The sequence below is a fragment of the Berghia stephanieae genome, chromosome 6 (genome assembly GCF_034508935.2).
Source record: "Berghia stephanieae isolate SIO BIC M18660-M18661 chromosome 6, UCSD_Bste_1.3, whole genome shotgun sequence".
NCBI lineage: Eukaryota > Metazoa > Mollusca > Gastropoda > Nudibranchia > Aeolidiidae > Berghia > Berghia stephanieae.
In genome coordinates this window covers 39,024,173-39,046,722 of record NC_088365.1, presented here as the reverse complement: position 1 = coordinate 39,046,722, position 22,550 = coordinate 39,024,173, and the positions used below count along the sequence as shown (strand labels likewise).

Sequence of the window (22,550 nt, the reverse complement as noted above, 5' to 3'; positions counted from 1 at the left end):
ACACGGATGACAAAAGGAGGACATGCTTGGATAAAGAAATCTCTACTGTGAACACGTGTCACCAGATTATGCGAAAAGACGTAGAAACTGCTTGCAAAGAGATGAAAAAGGGGAAAGCGGTAGGCCAAGATAGTTTCTCAATAGAATTGACCGACGCCCTCGAAGATCTGGGAATAGACATTCTGACAAAAGCCTTTAATGTCATATACAAAAAGCGTCAAATGCCTAATGTTTTAAGACAGTCAGTATTCATTACCATACCCAAAAAACAACAACAGAACAATGAGCATAATGAGCCAGGCCACAAAAATTATATTAAGAATACTTATGAAAAGAATGAAGAGCAAGATCACTCCAGAGATAAGTGTCGAGCAGTTTACTTTTGTTAAAGAACAGGGTACGGTAAATGCAATCTTTACATTGAAAACAATAATGCAATGGTCAATCGAAAAACAAAAATCACTTTATCTATGCTTCATTGATTATTCCAAAGCTTTTGATTCAGTACAGCATGAAACGCTATTCAAAATCTTAGAAAATATCGGTGTAGACAGCAAAGACCTTTGACTTGTGAAAAACTTATACTGTAATCAAACAGCATGTGTCAAACTTGATAATGAAACATCGGACTTCTTTTACATCGAGAAGGGAGTAAGAGAAGGTTGCGTCTTATCACTGGACCTTTTTAACATATATAGTGAAATAATATTCAAAGAAATTGAAGATATGAAAGGCGTCGTCATTGGAGAGCAGAATATAAATAGCATAAGATACGCAGACGATGGTACTCTAATGGCATACTCTCCAGAAAACCGAATGCATGGTGGTCTCAAAGAATGACAACAACACGATCTTCCACTTGTCAAGCAAAGGAGAGACCAACCAACAAGTGAAGAAATTTAAATATTTGGGCACTAGCATGACCCATGACGCACGTGACATAGAGGATATAAAACAAAGAATAGCAATAGCAAAAAAACTTTTTCCATGAAATGTGACCAGTTGTGTCAAACAATAATCTAAAGTTGAAGACCAGAATGAAAGTAGTAGAAACATATGTTATAAGTACCCTTTTATACAGGTGAAACGTGGACGCTTGAAAGAATGTACGAGGAGGTTAGAGGCATTTGAGATGTTGAAGCTATCATGGTCAGACAGGTATACGAACGAGGAAGTGTTGGAGAAGGTGAGAAAGGGAAGAATGTTGATCGAGAGCACAAGCCACAATGGTTGATGATATGCTCTAACCTAAATTATCGAGCCCCCTCGTACCTACAAGTACCCACCAACACACATAAATATATATATATATATATATATATATATATACACACACACACACACACACACACACACACACACACACACACACACACACACACACACTCCAGCACGGTTTCCTCGATCTCCACGGGACATGCAAAAACGTTCGAGGAAACCATAGTTTGACGAAACTGTACATTGCCATGATGTTTGATGTAGACAGCCGTTTACTGCTTTCAACGTAGTTCGACAGGTAATTTTGCCAGACCCTAGTTCATAACAGATGTCAAGTCACGACTTGTGCCTAAAGGGAGACTGAGCAACTTTCCCTATTTTGATGATTTTTTTTTTTTAAGTTCAAAGTAACGTAGTAAAGATGCTATTAGATTTTCCAATAAGATATTTTAGAGTCATAACTAGTGATTTACATACTTTTATTTGATGTTATTTTGATACATCAATTGGGATTAGATTTTAAAGGAAATAACCCTAAAAATGGGTCAGAAATTTTAATTACTTCAAACCATATGATCAAAAATTACATAATTATCTGAGTTTATACAAATTAATGAGAAATACTGCAATAATCATCAATATTCACAGAGAAGAAATATATAATTAAAGTCATTTTAAATGAAGCATTGTTGAGATTTCCGCTCACCTGTACAGCAATATCCTTTTTTGACAACAATAAAAATAATTGTTTGGGGTTTGTTGATCAAATGATCAAAATGAATTGGTTTCAGTAATGTCAATTGACAATTCTTCGGTAAAGATATTGATATATGCATTCCTCTGAAGTTTGTATAGATCTGAACTATATAATAATAATAATAATAATAATAATAATAATAATACTAATAATAATAATAATAATAATAATAATAATAATAGTCGCCGTCGTCGTCATCGCCGTCATCGTCATAATAATAGTGATAATAACAATAATAATAATCATCATGATAATAATAGTGATAATAACAATAATAATAATCATCATGATAATAATATAGTGTTTATCACCTAAATGCTTGCTAATTTGGTAAAACGTAATAATTTCTCTTTAAAATATTATTCTATATATGCCTTTTTTTTTCAAAATGGAATTCGCCTACACTCTCAAAAATGCCCCCCTCCAAAAAAAAAGAAAGAAAAAAGAAAGAATTTTACTGAATCATTTGCGGCCAAAGAATTGACTCATCGCCTGTTTCAGAGAGTTTTATTTATGTTCTAAAAACAACGCCCCAAATTACTATCAATTCATTTCATATTAACTCCTCCCCACTCCACTCTCTCCAGCAATTTCCTTCCATGTCCCTCAAACTGCTTTATTTCCATGGAGTGTCCAATCAGCGTTTTACAATTGCCCATTTCCAATTGGCTGCTGGAAAAGGACAATTATAATTTCAATTGTCCACCAGTCGGTCATCAGCAAAGTCGAGAAAGCTTCTACTCAAATCACACATACCCACGAATATGATAGGCCTTGTAGCTCAGTCACGGGTCTGTGATGTTACACAACCATCAGCCAACTTTGATCACATCGCTTTTGATGATGTCACTCAATATCTATCTTCTTCTCTCAGCCCCACGAGTCTATATAAAAGAATATCGTGGTGAGGTGCGAATCGTGAAGATGGAATGGCATACTTACTTACTTAGATGCCTTTTGCGTCTCGACCGAAAGATCGGGTCGCCTTGGCTGTTTCCAGTATTTCCTGTGTGAGGTGTCTCCAATATTGCCGGTCCTCTGCTAGGGTTCTCAGATTTTCAAGGTCCCCTGCCGTTATGAGACTAATGCTTTGTCCAAGTGTTGTGAGGTTTTTGTTTAGGATCACAGGGAGTGTTGTGATTGGTCTTCCTCTGAAAAGGTTCCCGTGTTTTTGGAAGTATCCCGACATGGCTTGGTTAGCTGGTATGTTTTTGTCCCTGCGTAGTATGTGATCGAAAAGTTGCCATCGTTGTTGTAAAATGTCAAGGGAGATTGGTCTTTCTTTTGTGATCTTATAGAGTGATTCATTTGAGATCTTTTTTGGGTATTTGATGTCCAGTACCCTTCTTAGCTGTGTGCGATGGAAGGCATCCATATGTTCTTCTTCGGATTTTGTCAACGCCCAAGTGCCGCAGTTATACAGAAGTACCTGTTTTACAAGAGCACGGTACAGTTTCAGTTTGGTTTTTCTCTTTATTTGTCACCTCTAATCCATACATTGGTGAGTTTACTGAGTGCGGCGTTTGATAGCTGTTTTCTTCTTTGTACATCCTCGGTGTCTCCAATTAGTGAGCCGACTTTCTTTGTTCTTTTCCATTCCTCTTTGTTCCTCGATATTGTTGTAAATTCGGTTTTATTGGCATTGACTTGAGGTTATATTTCATGAGGGTATTTTGTATGATGTCTATATTTGCTGGTGTTGATCCAATAAAATCGACATCATACGGGGCCACAAAACAGACGCAGTTCGAAAGTAACATCGGAACCCCCCAAGGAGATAGTCTGAGCCCGATTCTGTTCACAATATACTTAGAACACGCTCTGAAAGAAGTTCGAAAAGTCATTCCAAAAGCAACGACTCATATTGAGAATGCAATCCCCAGAGAAATCGCCTATGCCGAGTTTATTGGAATGGCATAGCTGTGTTAAAGTTATAAGTTCAATTTTCATAGAGAAATGATGAAAGATTGAACGGAGGTGGTAAAATGAAAATTGTTTCGTGGTAAAATGTTGCGTAAATTAGTTTTATGTACACCAACACACACACACACACACACATATATATATATACATACACACACGCTCTCTCTCTCTCTCTCTCTCTCTCTCTCTCTCTCTCTCTCTCTTCTCTCTCTGTCTTTCTCTCTCTCTCTCTCTCTCTCTCTTTCTCTCTCTCTCTCTCTCTTCTCTCTCTCTCTCTCTCTCTCTCTCTCTCTCCTCTCTCTCTCTCTCTCTCTCTCTCTCTCTCTCTCTCTCTCTCTCTCTCTTCTCTCTCTCTCTCTCTCTCTCTCTCTCTCTCATATATATATATATATTTAAAAAAAAAAATATATATATATATAGGACCCAAGGCCTTTCGCTTCCTAATCATCTGATCGAGACGCCTCGGCTGCCTCTCTCATCATCTGTGTCAGTTCCTTCCACAGTTCACGGTCTTTTGCTGTGGATGCTAAGTTCATAAGGTTTTCCTTTGATTTTAATTCTTTGTTATTTTGATGGCGTTTTAGGTCTCGATTGAGGACAGTATAAATTGACATGGGTAGTCTACCTTGATATTTCTTGTGTCCAGATGAGGTGAAAAACGTATTCATGGCTTTATTAACTGGTATATTTTTATGCATTTTATCCGGTCAACATGGCAGCAGCTTCTTATGGTTCACACTATTATGTTATGACGATCGACCCAATCAGCAAAGTCTGGTCCGCATTCGTGCACCGTCGCAAACCCGCCTGGTAGCATCGCCACAACACACCTTTCGACTAGATGCTCTGCTGTCTCGGGTTCTTGCCCACAGCGTGGACATATTGGACAGGAAGTTAGACCCCACCGATGTAACGCACTTGCCGTTAGGCAGCTCCTCGACTGAAGTCGATTCGCAGCTACCCAGTGTCTCCTCTTACTGGTATCAAAGCCTGGCAACTTCTCACCAAGCTTAGAGGAGTGTCGGTCCCCGCCCCCACGAGGGATTGAATTCGTCCAAACCGACTTCCATCTCGTATGTGCAGCTCTGTCCGTAGTCAGGGATTCTGCGTACAAGGGTTGCCGGGACTTATTTCGGCTCGAAACGGGGGCACCGTCCATTATGCGCATGAGAGGGGTATCCCCATTCCCTCTCTCTTTGATCTTACTCAGCCAGTTTCCCGTAATGGTCTCCCTCCGGACATCGGGGGGCTGGATCGCTGCCATTATCGGGCCCCATTCTCTAGGGGTTGTTGCTAGCGTTCCCGACACTATGTGCATCGACTTGCGAGTTTTACATCCACCTTCTCAACGTTTCTGCTTCTACCCCACACTGGAGCGCAATACTCCGCGGTGGAATAGCATAGTGCCAGGTGGGACGTTCTCAGGAGCGCTTGGCTAGCGCCCCAAGTCGATTCCGCCAGCTTCCTCAGAAGACTGTTGCGTTTCTCTATCTTCCGGGCAACCCCTTCGAGATGAACCCGATAGGTAAGGCTGCGATCCAACGTCACCCCTAAATATTTTGGACGCGGCTCATATGGGAGTGGCTGGTCCCCGACTAGGACATTCAGTCTGCGGGTGTGCCAACCACTGCATAAGTGAAATGCAGTGGCCACGGTTTTTGAAGTGTTCATCTTCAGGTACCACTTGTCAAAGTAGGATTTGAGTCTGGTGACGTCCTCGCTGAGTACGCTCTCGAGACGGGTCCACACTTTACTCTGAGTAACGAGTGCCCAGTCTGCGTATCCCAGCCTCAGGGAGGAAGTGTTCGGCATATCGCTAATGTAAACGTTAAACAACATTGGCGCAAGTACCGACCCCTGAGGGACCCCATTCTTCAATTTCTTTACTTTGCTTGTGACGTCTCCCAGTGCGACGTGGAATTGCCTTTCCCCTAAGATCGAAGACACCTGTTGGCACTGAGTCGCGGCTCAGTGAATTGTCTTCTGCCTCACTTATCAAATATATATATAATAATAATAATAATAATAATAATAATAATAATAATAATAATAATAATAATAATAATAATAATAATAGATCTTTATTGTCCATAAATATATAAATAAACATATATATATATATATGTGTGTGTGTGTGTGTGTGTGTGTGTGTGTGTGTGTGTGTGTGTGTGTGTGTGGTAAAGTAGTCCTCCTGTGCTGCGACAGAAAAGGATGCCAACAAGACAGCTAATACTATTTGAAATGGAAATTTGTTGAAAATGGTCTGCTTATTGAACAACCGAAGCATCGTGGATAACATTGATCATTGTGAATCAGTTGAAATGTGTGGTATCAATGTAATACTAATACTTCTAATAATCATATAATATCAGTGTATTTATCTTACTCTTTATCAACACTGTAGTAAATAATAATAATAATAATAATAATGATAATAATAATAATAATAACAATAATAATAATAACAATAATAATAATAATAATAATAATAATAATAATAATAATAATAATAATAATAATAATATTTAAAAAAATAATAATAATGCGGATGGTGGTGGTAATGATGATATAACAGTAATAATAATATATTTACTACCACAATCACCACCACCACCAATACTATAGCTACTGCTAACACTACTACTACTACTACTACTCCTACTACTACTACTACTACTACTACTACTACTACTACTACTACTACTACTACTACTACTACTATGATGCAATAGACTCTAAAGGCTGTCCATCAGTAACATTGTTTATTTATGATTTAATAATAAACACTGAATTTTCACTATAGGCGAAACTGCAATATCTGACGACATTGCTATTGAAAGCATTTTAAAGTTATTTTGCATGCACTGTGTTAAGAGTATTAAAAACCAACTCTCTTAACAAGCTATTTTGGGTTCAAGGTTCATTTTATCATTTACTATTGATCTGAGATAACACTACGGTACTCCACTATACTTAGCCCACTTGCACTGGTAGGTTCGTGACGAATGCATGCAACTTGGCTTTGGTGACTTAACTGTTCAAGAAATTAATTGCCCTATAATCTGCATTCTCTTGTCTTTCTTTTAAGCCAAAAACATATTTGGTGAAAGGTGACATTATTTAAATACTTCACATAACAAAACCTAACAACATAATTGTAATGTGTTAGGTATCATGATATTTGATTTTATCTCGTTTTGTTCATACCTAAAACAAATCTTTAACATAACATAATCTTAAAGCGTGCTTGATTAAAGACACCAGTATAACGGGGCTTATCGTTAAAAACAATGGTCAGACAAAAGTGCTCATACAGGTAGCACAATGAGGTCAGTAGTTGTTGAGTGTAGAAGTTTAATGACTTTTGGATTTTCAACGCAAAGTTTGCTCGTTCGGGGCCGTGATTTGTGTCAATTTTTTTTTCTGAAGAAGGGAGGAGTTAATACATATGTTATTTTTGTTCTGCTTGTCTATAGCTTGCTGAAAAGAGGAAGGCACTGGTGGATGAGATGGCCATAAAGTATCAGAAGGAGTTTGATTCTCACAGGTATGATGTCAGTATCTTGGAGAAAAAGCGGGATGAAGATGTTGCCAAACTGGAGGATGTTATAGCAGAACAAAAGGTTTGCCTCTTCTGGGTTGCCTCTGTAAATATGCATTTTATGATTCAGAATCTTTTGCTGTAATATACCTTCAGTCATATGACTGTTTGAGCTTTTAAATAGACATTCTCATTCTGAGACACAACACAAATGGACTGTTTTTTTAACCCCTTAACGCCACTAGCGCCCCACATCGCCCGCTACTATATTTACCACAATCGCCAGCTATCGCCCGCTACAAAATGTGTACTGAACCCATTCAAAAATATCAAATCAATTAAATATCACCGCCATACGATATTAGCCGATTACAGTAATAGAAAGTAGAGAGAAAGACGATTATTTCGCTACTTTCGGTTTGAAAATCGATACATTAGTAAAGGCTGGGCGATTTTTTGAAAACGAAAATACTTTTTGAGTGAATATTGTCAACAATGGCTTTCAACTTTCTTCGAAATTTGATAAACGATCCTGTTTCAGAGGATGAATTGAACAGTTGTGTTGATGGTGAAGTAGACTGTGGTGAGGAAAGTGATGTTGATGTTGACTATGAAGAAAATGAAAGTGAAAATGAGTCAGAAAACGAAATTGATGACGATGAGGCGCCGGGCGATGGTAGAGACAATAGGTTTATTTGGACTGAAGAACTGAGTGATGTTGAAACTGACATCTTTACTCATCGCAAGGGGCCAGTGTTAGTTGATTGTGATCTTACTTATGAAAGCAGACCCATTGAGTTTCTTGAACTTTTCCTGCCTACATGCTTTTATGAGCTCTGTGCTGATCAATCAAACCTGTATGCACATCAAAAAAATGCACCTCAATCTTTTCGAACAATTGAATCAAAAGACATTCGTTCATTTCTTTATGTCAATATGATGTTTGGAATTCACAAAATGCCATACTACAGAAACTATTGGTCATCTGACCCATTGCTTCGTGTGTCAGCTGTTGCTGATGCAATGCCAAGAAGAAGATATGAAGAAATTTGTAGGTATCTTCACCTCGTTGACAGCACAACTGCTACCCCCCGTGGACAACCTGGATATGATCCCCTTCATAAGATTTGTCCCATGATAGACTTGGTTCTCACAGCTTCTAAAAACTACTATTACCCAGGTGCAGCATTAGCATTTGATGAAGCTATGATCCCATTTACTGGCCGGATCTTTTTCAAACAGTACATTAAAGGAAAACCAAACCCCTGGGGCATCAAGGCATGGTGTTGCGCTGACCCTTCAAATGGCTATCTATGTAACTTTTCTTTTTACACTGGGAAGGATACTAATAATGTGATGAATAAAGGCCTAGGACATCATGTTGTCTGGTCTTTGGGTGAAAGATTTCTGGATAGATTTCATACTTTCTATTATGATAATTTCTTTTCATCTGTGGAACTTGCCCATGACCTTTTAGAACGAAACACCTACTCATGCGGCACCATTCGTACCAATAGAAAGTTCTGGCCTGTGGATCTAAAGAAAGTTAGCCTTGCCACTGGTGATTGCCAATTATAATGCAAATCTGGGGGGTGTTGACCTTAATGACCAGTTAAGGTCATATTACAATATTGGGAGGAAAAGCCACAAGTGGTGGAGGTGCTGTTATTGGTATTTAGTTGAAGTGGCTGTCCTAAACGCTTATATTTTGTATAAGGAGATGCCCCGTCCGGACGGCATCAAACCAATATCACACTTTAATTTTCACTTGGAAGTAGCTAGATCTTTACTTTCTCCTGATCCGATAAGAAAAAGATCAGGAAAGGAACAATCAACTATTCGAGGAATGGCCTGTCACGACCCTGGTAAACACAAGCGTGTGCGCCTTCCAGGACGTAAAAAGCAGTGTTTTGTGTGTCGGGAAGAGAATATTCGCACCGAGTCTGGGAGACGCCCAGAGACAGTGTTTGGATGTTTAACATGCTCTACACACCTGTGCAATGAACAGTGCTTTGTAAAATTTCATGATAAAATCTTCAAATAGACCAAAAAGCACCAAAACTTTAAAAAAACCAATGTAAAATTTCAAAATTTCAATTTAAATATTTTTTTTCATACATTTTTCTTTTATTTATCAATACATATGATATATGAATGGAAAGAACAATATTTCAGCTTTATTTCTGTTTTTATTTCATTAAGATATCTTAATTAGTAATAGAGATATGATTTTTTATCTGAGCTGGGGTACGTTTGTTGTGAGAGTTATCTCCCTTGCGTGTGGAAAATGTGGATGTCAATGGCGCGGTCCATGTGACGTTTAAGGTTTAATTACAAAAATGATAATAGAAGATTTTCTTGATGACATTATGATAGTAACAAATCGGGGAGAAAAAATGCAAGAAAATATCCCAAAAAATCAGTCTGCCTTTATTGGGGATTGAACCTCAGACGAGGCAGGTTGATTTTTTGGATGTTTTTTCTTGTATGTTTCTTTAATGCTTTGTCTGGTACCGTTTCATACTCACCTTTTCAGAAATTAGAAAATGATTGCAGCCCTTTCTATGCCCAAACTTTTTTTGAATATTAATATTTCTTTATTTCTATGGTACATAAAAGCAACAAATAGATTTCTAGTGGCTATTTTCTCAAAATACCATAGTCACGATTTTTAATAAGAGGCGCACGTTTTTCTCCTTTTTTTCAGCTGTCCCTCATTGCACAGCTGAAAAAGTTTGTATGAACCTCTGAATCAATTTGTCTTAATCAAAAAATATTTTTTCATTAATTGTAAAACAATAGGAAATGATTTTGCTTATAACAGCTATATTAAAATCAATAACTGGTAAGGATCGTAACTCATAGATGATTTACATGATCAAAATCATGACTTTTCCGCATATCCATTTTGAAGGAATTCGTTAAAATGGAAAGTTTGGTTAATTAAAACTGATTATGAAAGAACGAATGGCAATCCTTAACTATCAGACATCTACATTTTGTAACTATCAATACACATTACTGATGAATACAAATGAAAGTGAACATTACGCACTTCCAACATTGTTTTCATTGCGAAATTTATAGAAATAGCTTGTGATTATGCTAAAGAGGATTACATAAATTTAATGTAAACTGGTCAAAAGTAGAAAGTCATTAATTTATGATACATTATTTCCACATAAATATGTCTATGTGTTCAGCAATAACAACATCTACAACAACCCCACCAACAACAACAAAAACATACTGGATACATCAATCATCACAGTCTAGTGACAAGATGAGGAAAAGGAGAAATGAAATGGATAGATTTCATGGCATCACTCTATCCTATGAAATTTAATTTTCCTCCAGTTTGCGAAGGTTGGAGTACGCCTTTTCCCATTCTTCCCTTGTCATATCATTTATTGCTTGTCATTGAGAGTAAATTTGGTGTTCCACCCTCTCATCTTTCCCTTTACTTGGGTCCAAATGAGCTCGATTGGATTGTGCTCACAGTGATATGGGGGTAGTAGCGCAACCTTGTGTCAAAACTCATTGATTAGACAGCCTGCTTTGAAAACTGTTTCTGGTTTGTTTCTTTTCTTTAGAGTATAGTTGGGCCTTTGATAAATAGTCAGAATATGTCGTGCTGTCTGATTGGAGCCATGAAGTAATATAAATTTTTTAAGTTGCTGAAGTTGGAGCATTGAGGTGATCATGGGCCACCGAATTGTTGTGTTGTCCAATGCAATAAGGCTGAGTGCTTCGAGGAAAGGCAGCAAATGGTTCTTTGGCCAAGCAAATGGTTCTTTGGCCAGTCTTCACACCTCTGCATTGACCCCAGCATGATAGTTTCTACCTTCCAGAGGATGTGGAAAAGAAAAAAATGATATGGTATTCTTCTAAATACCCAGTATCTTCACCACCTGCAAGAATATCAATGATCCTCTGTCTAGAACTCATGAGTCTTTTTCTACCCGAATTTTCAGACACCCATTCCTTTTTCGGATGCATGTTTACGTTCACAGAGTTCCATACATCTTTGGATGATATCCATATCAAAGTTGTCTTGGATACTTTTCCTATCACGTCATCCCACACTGTTGATCTCTCCGTCATATTTCGATAATCATCTTCTCAGGGTTGATTGTGAAATTCCAATTCCATAGCCGTCCTCTTTAATGGCTTATTGATAGATACAAGTAGATTTCTTTTCGCAGCTTTATGAGAGTGTCGTATCGTATCGTATCGTATAGTTTAAAAGCGTATATGTTTTAAAAGCCTTAAATGCTCTGTGAAATTTTTCAAAGTTATATAAACAGTATTCATTGTTAATATGACAATATTGAGTATATTATAATCAGTATTTCAAATGATTTAAAACTAGAGATTTCATATCGGTAATTGCGACAGTATGTGGATAATAAGCAATAAATCATAAATTCAAAATTTCAGGCAAACTACATAAGTTGTATGTTTATAGCAGTTAAAGTGAATTGTTGTTATTCAGAAACAAGTATGACGTGAACTCATAATCACTAGCCGGAACTACGTGTCAGCATGAGATTTTTTTGAAAAACGATGAATTCATCTCATACTTTGTGGTGCGTAACTTGTTTACATTTTTTTCAGTTTAAAATCTCAAATTTTGTGACAGCAGTTTTAAAGTAGTTTTTTATAAGAAGAAAACTTTTTGATATGGTATCATTACGGTCCAAAATCTATATTCAGTTAAGACAATTTGATTCAAAGGTTGACACAAATTTTTACAACTTTTGATAGAGGGACAGCTGAGAAAAATCAGAAAAACACCCGCCATTCCACCATATCATAGAGCTCGGGTAGCGTTGGTAATGGATTTCACTGATATATCGCCAGCAGGTGAGAGTTGTGGGGATGAGTTGAAAGTTTACCTTCTCTTTTTTAGATGTATTGTCATTTTAAAAAATGAAATGTTGAACAGGTTTTAAATGCAAACTTATAATCCTCCTCGCAACTTTTTGATGTCTTGAGGTCAACACACGAAAACCACAAAAGTTGTATTGGCAAGCTAGCCGTTAATCTATGAGCTCTATTCTCAACACATAATGTAACACTGAGACAATTTATACTGAGTATGCTCTGATATTGGATGAATATTTATTCAGAAAAATGTGTAGAGCAGACACTTTTGTTGATCAAAGATGGGGTGGAAAGAGAGGTGTGAGAGAAAAGTGAGGAGTAGTGTGGATTAGGTACCTGATCCGTAGGTTAAAGATGTTGCATCTGTGTGTGTAATCAACAATGGGGAGTGCTGGCTTTGTCGTCTTAGTACACATAAAGGGGAACATTATTCCACCTGTTATTGAATGAAACAAGATCATAATGGAACCTCACCCAAATAACCCACATCCCCCCCCCCCCCCTCTTCATATTTGTCCCCATATTCTTTGTAAAATACTCAACATGGAAAAATCGAAAACACGGAAATCCAGAACAAACAGCACGGCCCCAACGTGTTCGAGATTTCCGTGCTGCACTGTATGTATTTCTTGCAATGTCATTTTTATTTGTTTCTTAAGTTTTTTTTTCTTTATTTTTTCGAATTTTGTTTATAGGTAGTCAAATGTGAGTGTAGTTGTCACTGTGGAGGTGTTGACTGTAGAAAAAAAAAATCTAAAATGCTTATTGACTGTAGATCTGTCATTAGAAGTAGAAGGTATATCATTTATATAAATGATAAGAGGAAAACCATTCAGCAATTGATCTGTGGTTTGATTACCAGTCTGATCATTTTTGAGGCAATTTCATGAGGTTTTTTGTGTGATTTTATCTTTCTTTCTAGCACTTTAACTCATATCATAATCGTTTCATACTTGATATTACTTCACCAGAAAAAAATTGAAGAATTGAGTAAAAATATTCCAATGGTAGAAGAGCTTCAAGGGAAGACACGTTCATTGGAGGATGCTAAGGGCTGGTTGGAGAGAAGATTGGCTGAAGTTGAGGTGAGATTTAATAGTAATAATCACAATAATGTAAATTGTTTGCAACATGGTAAATCCCACAGTAACAAGTCTATGCGCACAATCAAAACTAAATACTAATGAAAGAGTGAAAATGGAGGGGCTTCGTGTGGGAACAATACAGACAATGGATATTTCGAGTACAAATCTTACGTCAGCAGAACAATACACAAATTAACATGGGCAAGGTGTTAGACCAACTGCAAAGAAAAACCATGAATGGTCAGGTATCGATGTGAGAGGAAAGTTGAGCACATAGATGGATGGATGGATGGATGGATGGATGGATGGATGGATGGAAGGATGGATGGATGGATGGATGGATGGATGGATGGATGGATGCATGGATGGATGGATGGGATGGGATGGGATGGGAGGGAGGGAGGGAGGAAACAAAAAAAAAGGGGGGCAGAGAGGGAGAGGAACACACTCCTGTCTAATTCCCCATGATTCTTACTTGATAAACTGCATCAGTTTCAAAATCAAGCTGCTAGAATCATTTTAATAAGAAATAAGAGAGAACACACTACTCCAATGCTTTTGACTTTACACTGGCTTCCCATTCTGGCCAGGGTGTTCTTTAAGGTTGGAGTCATGTGTTTTAAATGTTTTCACGGAAGCGCCCCTGCTTATCTCAATGATCTTGTCGAACCATACGTTCCGCCTCGTGCATTGAGATCAGGTGATCATCGTCTGCTTAAAGTGCCAAAAAAGGGTAAAAAACTTTCTGACACTGACAGATCCTTTAGTCACTTTGCACCGACTTTCTGGAACAATCTCCCCTTATCTCTTCGAGACGTCTCAACTGAAATTGCTTTCAGGAAGCACATAAAAACTTATTTATTTCGAGAATTCTTAATTTATGACTTATTTTATATGAGCAGACGATGATCACAGGACTACACGATGTTACTTTATATATATATATATATATATATGAAGAGCACAGGAGAAATAACGGCAGAGTCTATTTTTTAATATTTTGAGTTATTTCCCTTGTTGGCTTGCTTCCTTGACACTGTCTATATTGCAGTAACTTTAAAAGTGAAAAATGGCAAGGTCCTAGCTAAATACAGAGAGGAAAAATGGTGATCAAATGGAAGAAAAAGCAAGGCCCAAAAGGCTCAAGGGAAGAAACGACAGGGTCACTATTATCATGTGATAAAGCAAGTCACATGATTTTAGTGACCAATGAAATTTCAGTTACTATCATAAACAACCGGAAAGATGACGGATAATGAAGATGTGCCGGCTGTTACTGAGAAAACTAAAAAATGAAAAGTAACCGGTAGAAAAATAGATGACAACAAAAAATTGAGATTATCTTCTCATATAATAGGTGAAGATTGTAAATGCAAACGATATCAATGTTTCAAAATCATTGATGAACAGAATAGGGCTAGGCTTATAGACGAATTCAACTCCTTCGGAAGGAAGGATTCTCAAGATTCCTTTCTTTCCAGTCTTATTACTGTTACTGAATTAGTCAGAAATAGACCAAGAAGTGAAGACCTAAAGAGCAACAACAACAACCGTTACCGTTACAAAATATTTGTTAAACAATCAGATGGGAGTTCTGATGGATTCAAAGATGTTTGCTTCATGGCCTTTCTATCATTGTTCAGAATAAAGAAGGGGAGACTGGAGACAATAAAAAAAAGCCTTGCGACCACAGGTATGTAACTTTGCTTATCTCTATTAATTTTCCTATTTAAATATTCTCTCTTTACTGGGTGGGGTTCCTACCTCCCATAGTGGGCAGGGAGGTACTTGCTACGTCTTCTATCCCCTATATCTGTTTTCCAACTTGCTTTCTGTCTTTGTCTTGGAATGAGATTACTTGGTTTTGTCCTGGCCCTGGCCTGAGTCCTAGCTGGGGGGGAAACAGTCAAATGCATAGTTATTGTTTTGGGAGATGATATTTTTTTTCCTTGTAAATCATCTCTGTTATGTATTATTATGTTTGTTATTTTTAATGTATAATGTAAGCATTTGAGTGTATTCCTCTTTGTTGGATTTTGTGCTTGTGTCCGGATGAGACTTATAGGTGATCTCAAACTAAGTACATTGATGGTTTGCTCTTGGAATCTGCATCTGATCCCTATTTGTTCCCAGTTCCCCTTTGTCTTCCTTTCTCTTGGGTGCTTTAATTGTAATTCTAGAACTTTTTACTATCCCATTTTCTTCCTTTTTACTGGCGCTGATATAACCTAAATGTGTTGCAAGCGCTGTAAAACCCTTAAAAACAAAAACAAAACATTCTCTCTTTACATTTTTTGTGCTGGATGAGCTAAATAAATGATTCTTGAATCCGGACATACTAAAACCTATTTACTACTATTACTATTACCTACTTCTTTGAAGATGGGGACAGGGGGGGGGGGATCTTTGTTGTCCAAGTGCAGTGCCAGTTGAATGTAGCTGTTTCATTGCCTGATGTTTATTAAAAGTTTGATAGGTCCATAATTTTAGTAAGTAAGTAATTGACTTATTGCATTTCACCAGCAAAGTCGTCGGCCTTTATAGCTTCGGTCATTTTGCAGATACTGTGAAGAAACCAATCCACTCGTTTCTATTTTTAAAAAATGTTGATCTGTTGAATTCTTGGTGAAATAAAATGCGTCTGTGGGGGGCGGGGTGTGTCTGTCTACTTGGGATTTCTTCTTCAGTAAGCTATATTTAGATAATTATCTGATTATCTCTATATATTAATGTTATGATGGATAAAAGTATAAAAGGGTGATATTGCGTTTGATTTTTACAACCAACTATTGGTTTGTGTCAAGGACATTTGTAATTTCTATTCAGAATTTATGTCAGAAATCAGTTATCACTTTTTTTTCTAGAACTAGAAGTCCATTTTTTTTCTATGTAAACATTATGTTCTGTTACAGATAAGTTTGTTTTTGTGTGGCTTTGCGGTCTAGTCGGTAGACGGCATTGCGATCCAAGGGTCGCAGGTTCAAACCCCGGTGGGGGAACAAAGTTGAGTCCTTGATAAGGCTCTTTACTCACATTTTCTCACTCTACTCAGGTGCAAGTGAGTACCAGGCCGTTGAAACAGCATTGTATCCGTCCGAAATTGTAACTGCGGTTAACAGGCGGCAAGTATTGTCCTACATGTTTAACGTTGCGGTGGCCTGTTGACCCTTTGTAAAGCGCTTTGAGCACTTTATAAGTGGATATTGCGCTATATCAAAGCTCATCCTTTTTTTCTCTGTCACTCCTAGTGGTCTATGTTATTTATCTGGATTTATTGTCTATTCTATCAAGATATGTAAGTATTTATGCTGTTTTCATATGTATTTTATTATTTCTTTCTATTCCCAACAGGTCTGCCTCCAATTGATCAACGCGGCCACCACACAAATCGACATCACAAAATATCAGAGGATGTCATGGAGAAAGTTATCAAACACATCTGCAGTTACAGAGGGAGACTTTCGCACTATTCACTGGAGAAAACAAAATCTTTCTATCTGCCAGACGAGTTGAATATTTCAAAAATGCATAATGCGTTCATTGAAAAGTTTCCAGATGATAAAATTTCATATGAGTCCTATAGGAACATCTTTGCAACAAAATTCAATATAAAATTTGTCTATCCTAGGTCAGACTTGTTCAAAATGCGATGAAAATGAAACTTTGTCCCAGCAGTTGAGAAAAAAAATCAATGATCTGAAAGGTGTGGAGTCACATGAAAAGGAGGCCCTTCAAAAAAAGTTAGATAAGTTGCAAATAGAAGATGAGCTTCACAATAGGAAGGCAAAAACATTTTATGTCAGAAAGCGAGCTGCAAGAGTGAAGGCCAGTTCAACTGATAATTTTGAGGCATTTGCCTTTAACTACCAAAAAAACCTGAATGTGCCAAATAAATCGACGAGTGAATTTTATTATCGGAGGAAGTTGACATTTCTCTCGTTTAATATTCATCAACTTTCGACCAACGATGTTTTTATCTATGCTTACAATGAAATAGTTGCCAATAAGGGGTCAGACGAAGTGGCATCATTTCTATACCACCACTTTATGAATTATGTCGGCAACAATATCCGCCACCTAGAACTATTTTGTGATTCATGTGCTGGACAAAATAAGAATTCATTGATAAGATTTTTTCATTACATGGTGCATGATATCAACCGGTTTGATTCAATAAAGGTTTCTTTCCCTCAGAAAGGTCATTCTCACATGGAGTGTGATCGGGACATGGGCCTTATTAATTCCAAGGCCTCTGTCAACGTTCCGTCAGACTGGTGTGACGTCTTTCGATCAGCCCAGCGCAATCCATCTCCATACAATGTCATGCAAGTATCGCAGTCCATCATAAAAGATTTCTCAGCCTTTCTTCAAGTGAAGTATAAGTTAGGTTGTCCTGTTCCCACCAGACCCCTTCGAGAAATTTTTCTCAGAAAAGAGGATGACTCGGCGGTCTTTGCCCTTAGGGACTCGTGAAATGGGCTGATCTTTAAGACTAATATTCTCTGCTCAACACGAACAAAGAAGCAGACCAAACCCATTGAGCTTCGTCAGCTGTACTCTGAGAGACCGTGTATTTCTACAGCCAATATAAGGACTTGCAAGTTCTAAAAAGATTCACTACCAATGAGGATTTCTTTAATTCCCTTCCATTTCATGATTGTCCTTCACGTTTGACACTCGATGAAGATGTATCGGCATCAATCTCTTTGAGGAAAAAGGAATGATTTTTTTTTCCATTTCAATATCAAAGTTAATGTTAGTGATCATTTGCCACTGTCCTCTTTCTGGCACCTGTAATGTCCCCTTTAATAGAATGTTCAGAAATTAATTTCTTTGTTCATCTTATTCTTTGTGTTATTTTGATCAGTAAGACACTGATGTTACGATACAGTAGAAACTTTTTAAAATGAAAAGTGAGGCATTACTAGTTTAGTCCCAATGTTTATTTTATATCTTAAAATACTGTAACTATAATAAATTAATTATTGTGGTAAATACAGGTATTTATTTATCAAAACTGACATTTTTATTTAAAGCTGTTTCTACTGTATTGTTCATTATTACAATGTGTCACAATTTAAGTTTTAGTTGTAAAAACTTTCTGTGAACCATCCAATCACTGATTGTTCTCGTGAGACATTCCGTGTTTGAATTGTTTGCAGCAAAATTTTCGTGCAGAAGTAAGATTGGTTAACTCATTCAATCTCTGACCATAGTCATTGAAGCTTGATATTAATATGCTGCAAGCTATCTATTAAGCCACAAGTCATGAGGCCACTGGTGAAACTTTCTATTGTATAAGAAGAAATGGTGTCAGTTCAAAAAGAAAGAAAGAAATATCAATAGTAACCTACCACAAAAGTGATCGGGCTCAATGCAGCTTGAAAGTTAAAGTGAAATTTACTTGGTGTGAAATACGTCTGATACAATTTTCATAATCCCATTGTGAAACTTTTTATTGTACAAGTATAAGAGGAAGTGGTGTCAGTTCAAAAAGAAAGAAAAAACTATATTTTTCAATGTCACCCATCACAAAGGTGATCAGGCTCAATGCAGCTTGAAAGTAAAATTTACTTGGATTCGAATAAGAGTAATACAATTTTAAAAATCCCACCTTAAAAATTACAAATTTACTTTCTTTTCAAACCCATGTTATATAAAAAAAACCCACTAATAGCCGATAAAAAAGGGAAAAAACGGCAGAGTCCAAATGAGGCTAATTCAATTCAAATTGATATTCCAGGCATAAATTACACTGTATAAGCACGGTTTGATATTTCATGAAAGCATAGTAATTATACTTTATCAAAATACTAAAAAAAAATTACTCAGTTTTTTAGAATTTAAGTAACGAGTCTTCAACCTTAAATATTGAGATTTCTCAGAATTAGCAAATTGTGACTCTGCCGTTTTTTCCCCTGTGCTCTTCATATATATATATATATATATATATATATATTATATATATATATATATATATATATATATATATATATATATATATATATATGTTTATATATATATTTGAGAGACGGAATGAAAGTGGGAGAACGGGAGTGGAAGGATGTGTTTCAAAATTATATATATATATGTATATATATATATATATATATATATATATATATTATATATATATATATATAATATATATATATATATATATTATCAGGCCTGTAAATCTTCCGTCTATTGTCGGATTTCCGACAGCACGATTTTGCTCTTAAGTGCTAATATTTAAAAAAAAAATAATAGTAAAAATAAAATTCGTAACGTCAAAGAACCGATAAAAAAGAAAATCAAAGACTTTTATTTCGTTCCTCGAAAAATATAGATTTTATTCCGTTTCAAATGCCGACTTAAAAAAAAAATATGTTCATTTGTCGCATCAAAGACAAAACAAAACTTGCCGTCTATCTGTTACCTATAATATTATCATGCCACCTACACGCTCCGCTTGGCATGGATGTATTCACTGCCTGGCCACTGTGCCACAGCCAACGAGAGTGGGTCGCGAAGTTCGCGCGAGTCGTCTTCATACACAGACACACACACCTAGTCAGTAAATAACGCACGCACAGAAGTGTGTCGAACCGGACCGAAAGGTTTCTCTCTATTTTGCTACCGACACACATGCATATCTCCGGTTCTTATTTCTCAGTCTCTATATTTCTTTGGTTCTGTTCGGATGTAAGATGGAAAATAAAATAATGCGAAATAATTATTTTTCTTCGAAATATATATTCTTCTTTGAAAGCTCTCACACGACCGCACCACCTCCTCTTCTTCTTCTTCTTCTTCTTCTTCTTCTTCTTCTTCTTCTATAAGAATTAATCCAAATAAACGAAAGATTCAGCGTTAACATTTAACACAAACAGGAGCGAAGATACGCAGCCTCCTGTGTCATCAAGCACGAGATACACATCATTCAAACGGGTAGGAATGTTCTCTTCCTTTCATTTTACTAACTCAAACCTGGGCCCTCAATCAAATAATTGGGATTTCCTTTTTTTTTTGGTACCATAAAATAAGGACCTCGTTATAACTAAGTAGGGGAAAGTGACATGATTTGACTAGTCAATTGACGTATCATATCTGTGTTGTGTCCATATTTTTGTCCTTTTGTGTCTATTTTCGCGTGTTCAAAAAATTACAATTTTTTCACCAACCATTTACAAATTTACAGGCCTGTATATATATGAAATAAGCTAATCATGGAATAGAGGAAAGATATATATAAATATATAAAATTGCCATATAGTATGAGTAAAGGAAAGGATTGGATTTCCTTCCTGTAATATGAATGATGAGTCGGTACCCTATGCGGGGAAGTTAGAGTGTACATAATAAGGCAACGGTCAGGGCTAGAAAGTCAAAAAGAGAGTATATTATAAGTATTTTTAATATTAGATGAATAGATAAATATATAAGTAATAATGATAATAATTATAATAACAATAGTAATAATAATAATAATAATTATAATAATAATGATAATAACAATAGTAATAATAATGATAATAATAATAAAATAACAATAATAATAGTAATAATTATGATAATAATAACAATAATAATGATAATAATAATAATAATAATAATAATAATAATAATAATAATAATAATAATAATAATAATAATATAATAATAATAATAATAATAATAAATAATAAATTAACTAATGATGGAATAGAGGAACTCAATAAAAAGATATAATATATAAATATATAAAATTGCCATATAATATGAGTAAAGGTGAAGATGGGATTTCCTTCCTGTAGTATGAATGATGAGTCGGTACCCTATGCACTGTCCCCGCAGTTTTTTGCCATTTGAAACGCCAAAATTTGCCAAATTTGCCATCAAAATAGCAAAATTTGCCCAAAATTTGCCTCTAGTTTTACAAAATTCAAACAATTAAAACAACATGTACGGTAAAAAATTGACACAAATAGGGCATTTTGTAGAATATTGATGTCACAACATGTCAACATGAATTTATTTACATTTTGAATGGTTTGAAATAATAATATAATAATAATAATAATAATAATAACAATAATAATAATAATATTAATAATAGCCATAGTAAGTAAGTAAAAAAAGAAGGAAGAAATCAAAATATTTTATTAACTATTTAGCTTCTTAAAATTTGGGAAATCAAAGTGAACAATCGCATAAAAAAATTCAAAATTTGAAAAACTAATTAAGGAGAGGAAAAAAATAACTATTAACAAGGAAGGAGAAACAAAATCCATTTTCCAATGGGGGCACATTAAATTTGTATTCTCTACTTACTATCCATTTTTGAGCATTATTATTATTGCTTTATATTTCAATATAGGCCTAATGGGTTTTTGAATGAAAAACATGGAAAAAATCATGAAAAATCATATCATGAAAACTAAGTGCAACTTATGGCTAAAAATGAAATTGCATTTCATGAAAATTATTTTAATAGAACACATTTTGTTTACATAAATGATAAATGTGATACATTTCTAAGGAAAAGAATTAAACTTTGAAAGTAAAATTTTTGAATGCAATAAAATAAAAATAGGAATTTCCTCGTGAAATATCAAATCATTTGTCAGTTAGTTAGCATTAATTGTCTTGATTGTAGATTCTTGAAACTAGATAATTCTATTTTCTGTAGTAGTTATGGACAATAATAATAAATAAAAATTTATTACTTACTTAAGTAGATAATCATTCAGAGAAATCATGTTATAAGAAACAAAAGTGTTTGCAGCATAATAGGATATAGAAAAAAAAAATGCGAAAAACAAAGCTTGGGATCTCCAATAGCCTGGGCTAGGCCATAGAGGTGGGAGGCTAAGCCTCACAAACATGTGTTTGTCCGTTATTTAGCGCCAATTTTGGATGCTAGCATTGAAAGTTGCAGTCTTTTCACAATTTTTCATATCTTTTGTTGTTTTTTTAAACAAAAAACCATCAATTTAACCTAAAAACGGCGAAAATTGCCGCTTTTTGCGGCCAAATAAAAATTTGCGGCTTTTTGCGGTCAAGGGTGAAATTTGCGGCCACGAAAAACTGCTGGGACAGTATGCAGGGAAGGTAGAGTGTACATAATAAGGCAACGGCCAGGTTAAAAAGAGAATATATAACAAGTATTATTAAT

General features: G+C 35.8%; 1 protein-coding gene across 3 annotated transcripts in view; it reads left to right on the top strand.

Moving 5' to 3' along the window:
* Nucleotides 1-22,550, top strand: part of LOC144975007 (GRIP1-associated protein 1-like) — a 210,945-nt gene that overhangs the window by 125,557 nt on the left and 62,838 nt on the right. For all 3 annotated transcript variants that reach the window (XM_078918652.1, XM_078918654.1, XM_078918651.1), the window contains exons 18-19: nucleotides 7,375-7,521; nucleotides 13,298-13,411. In XM_078918652.1, the coding sequence (XP_078774778.1) occupies nucleotides 7,375-7,521; nucleotides 13,298-13,411 (261 nt within the window). The remainder of the gene's footprint in view (nucleotides 1-7,374; nucleotides 7,522-13,297; nucleotides 13,412-22,550) is intronic.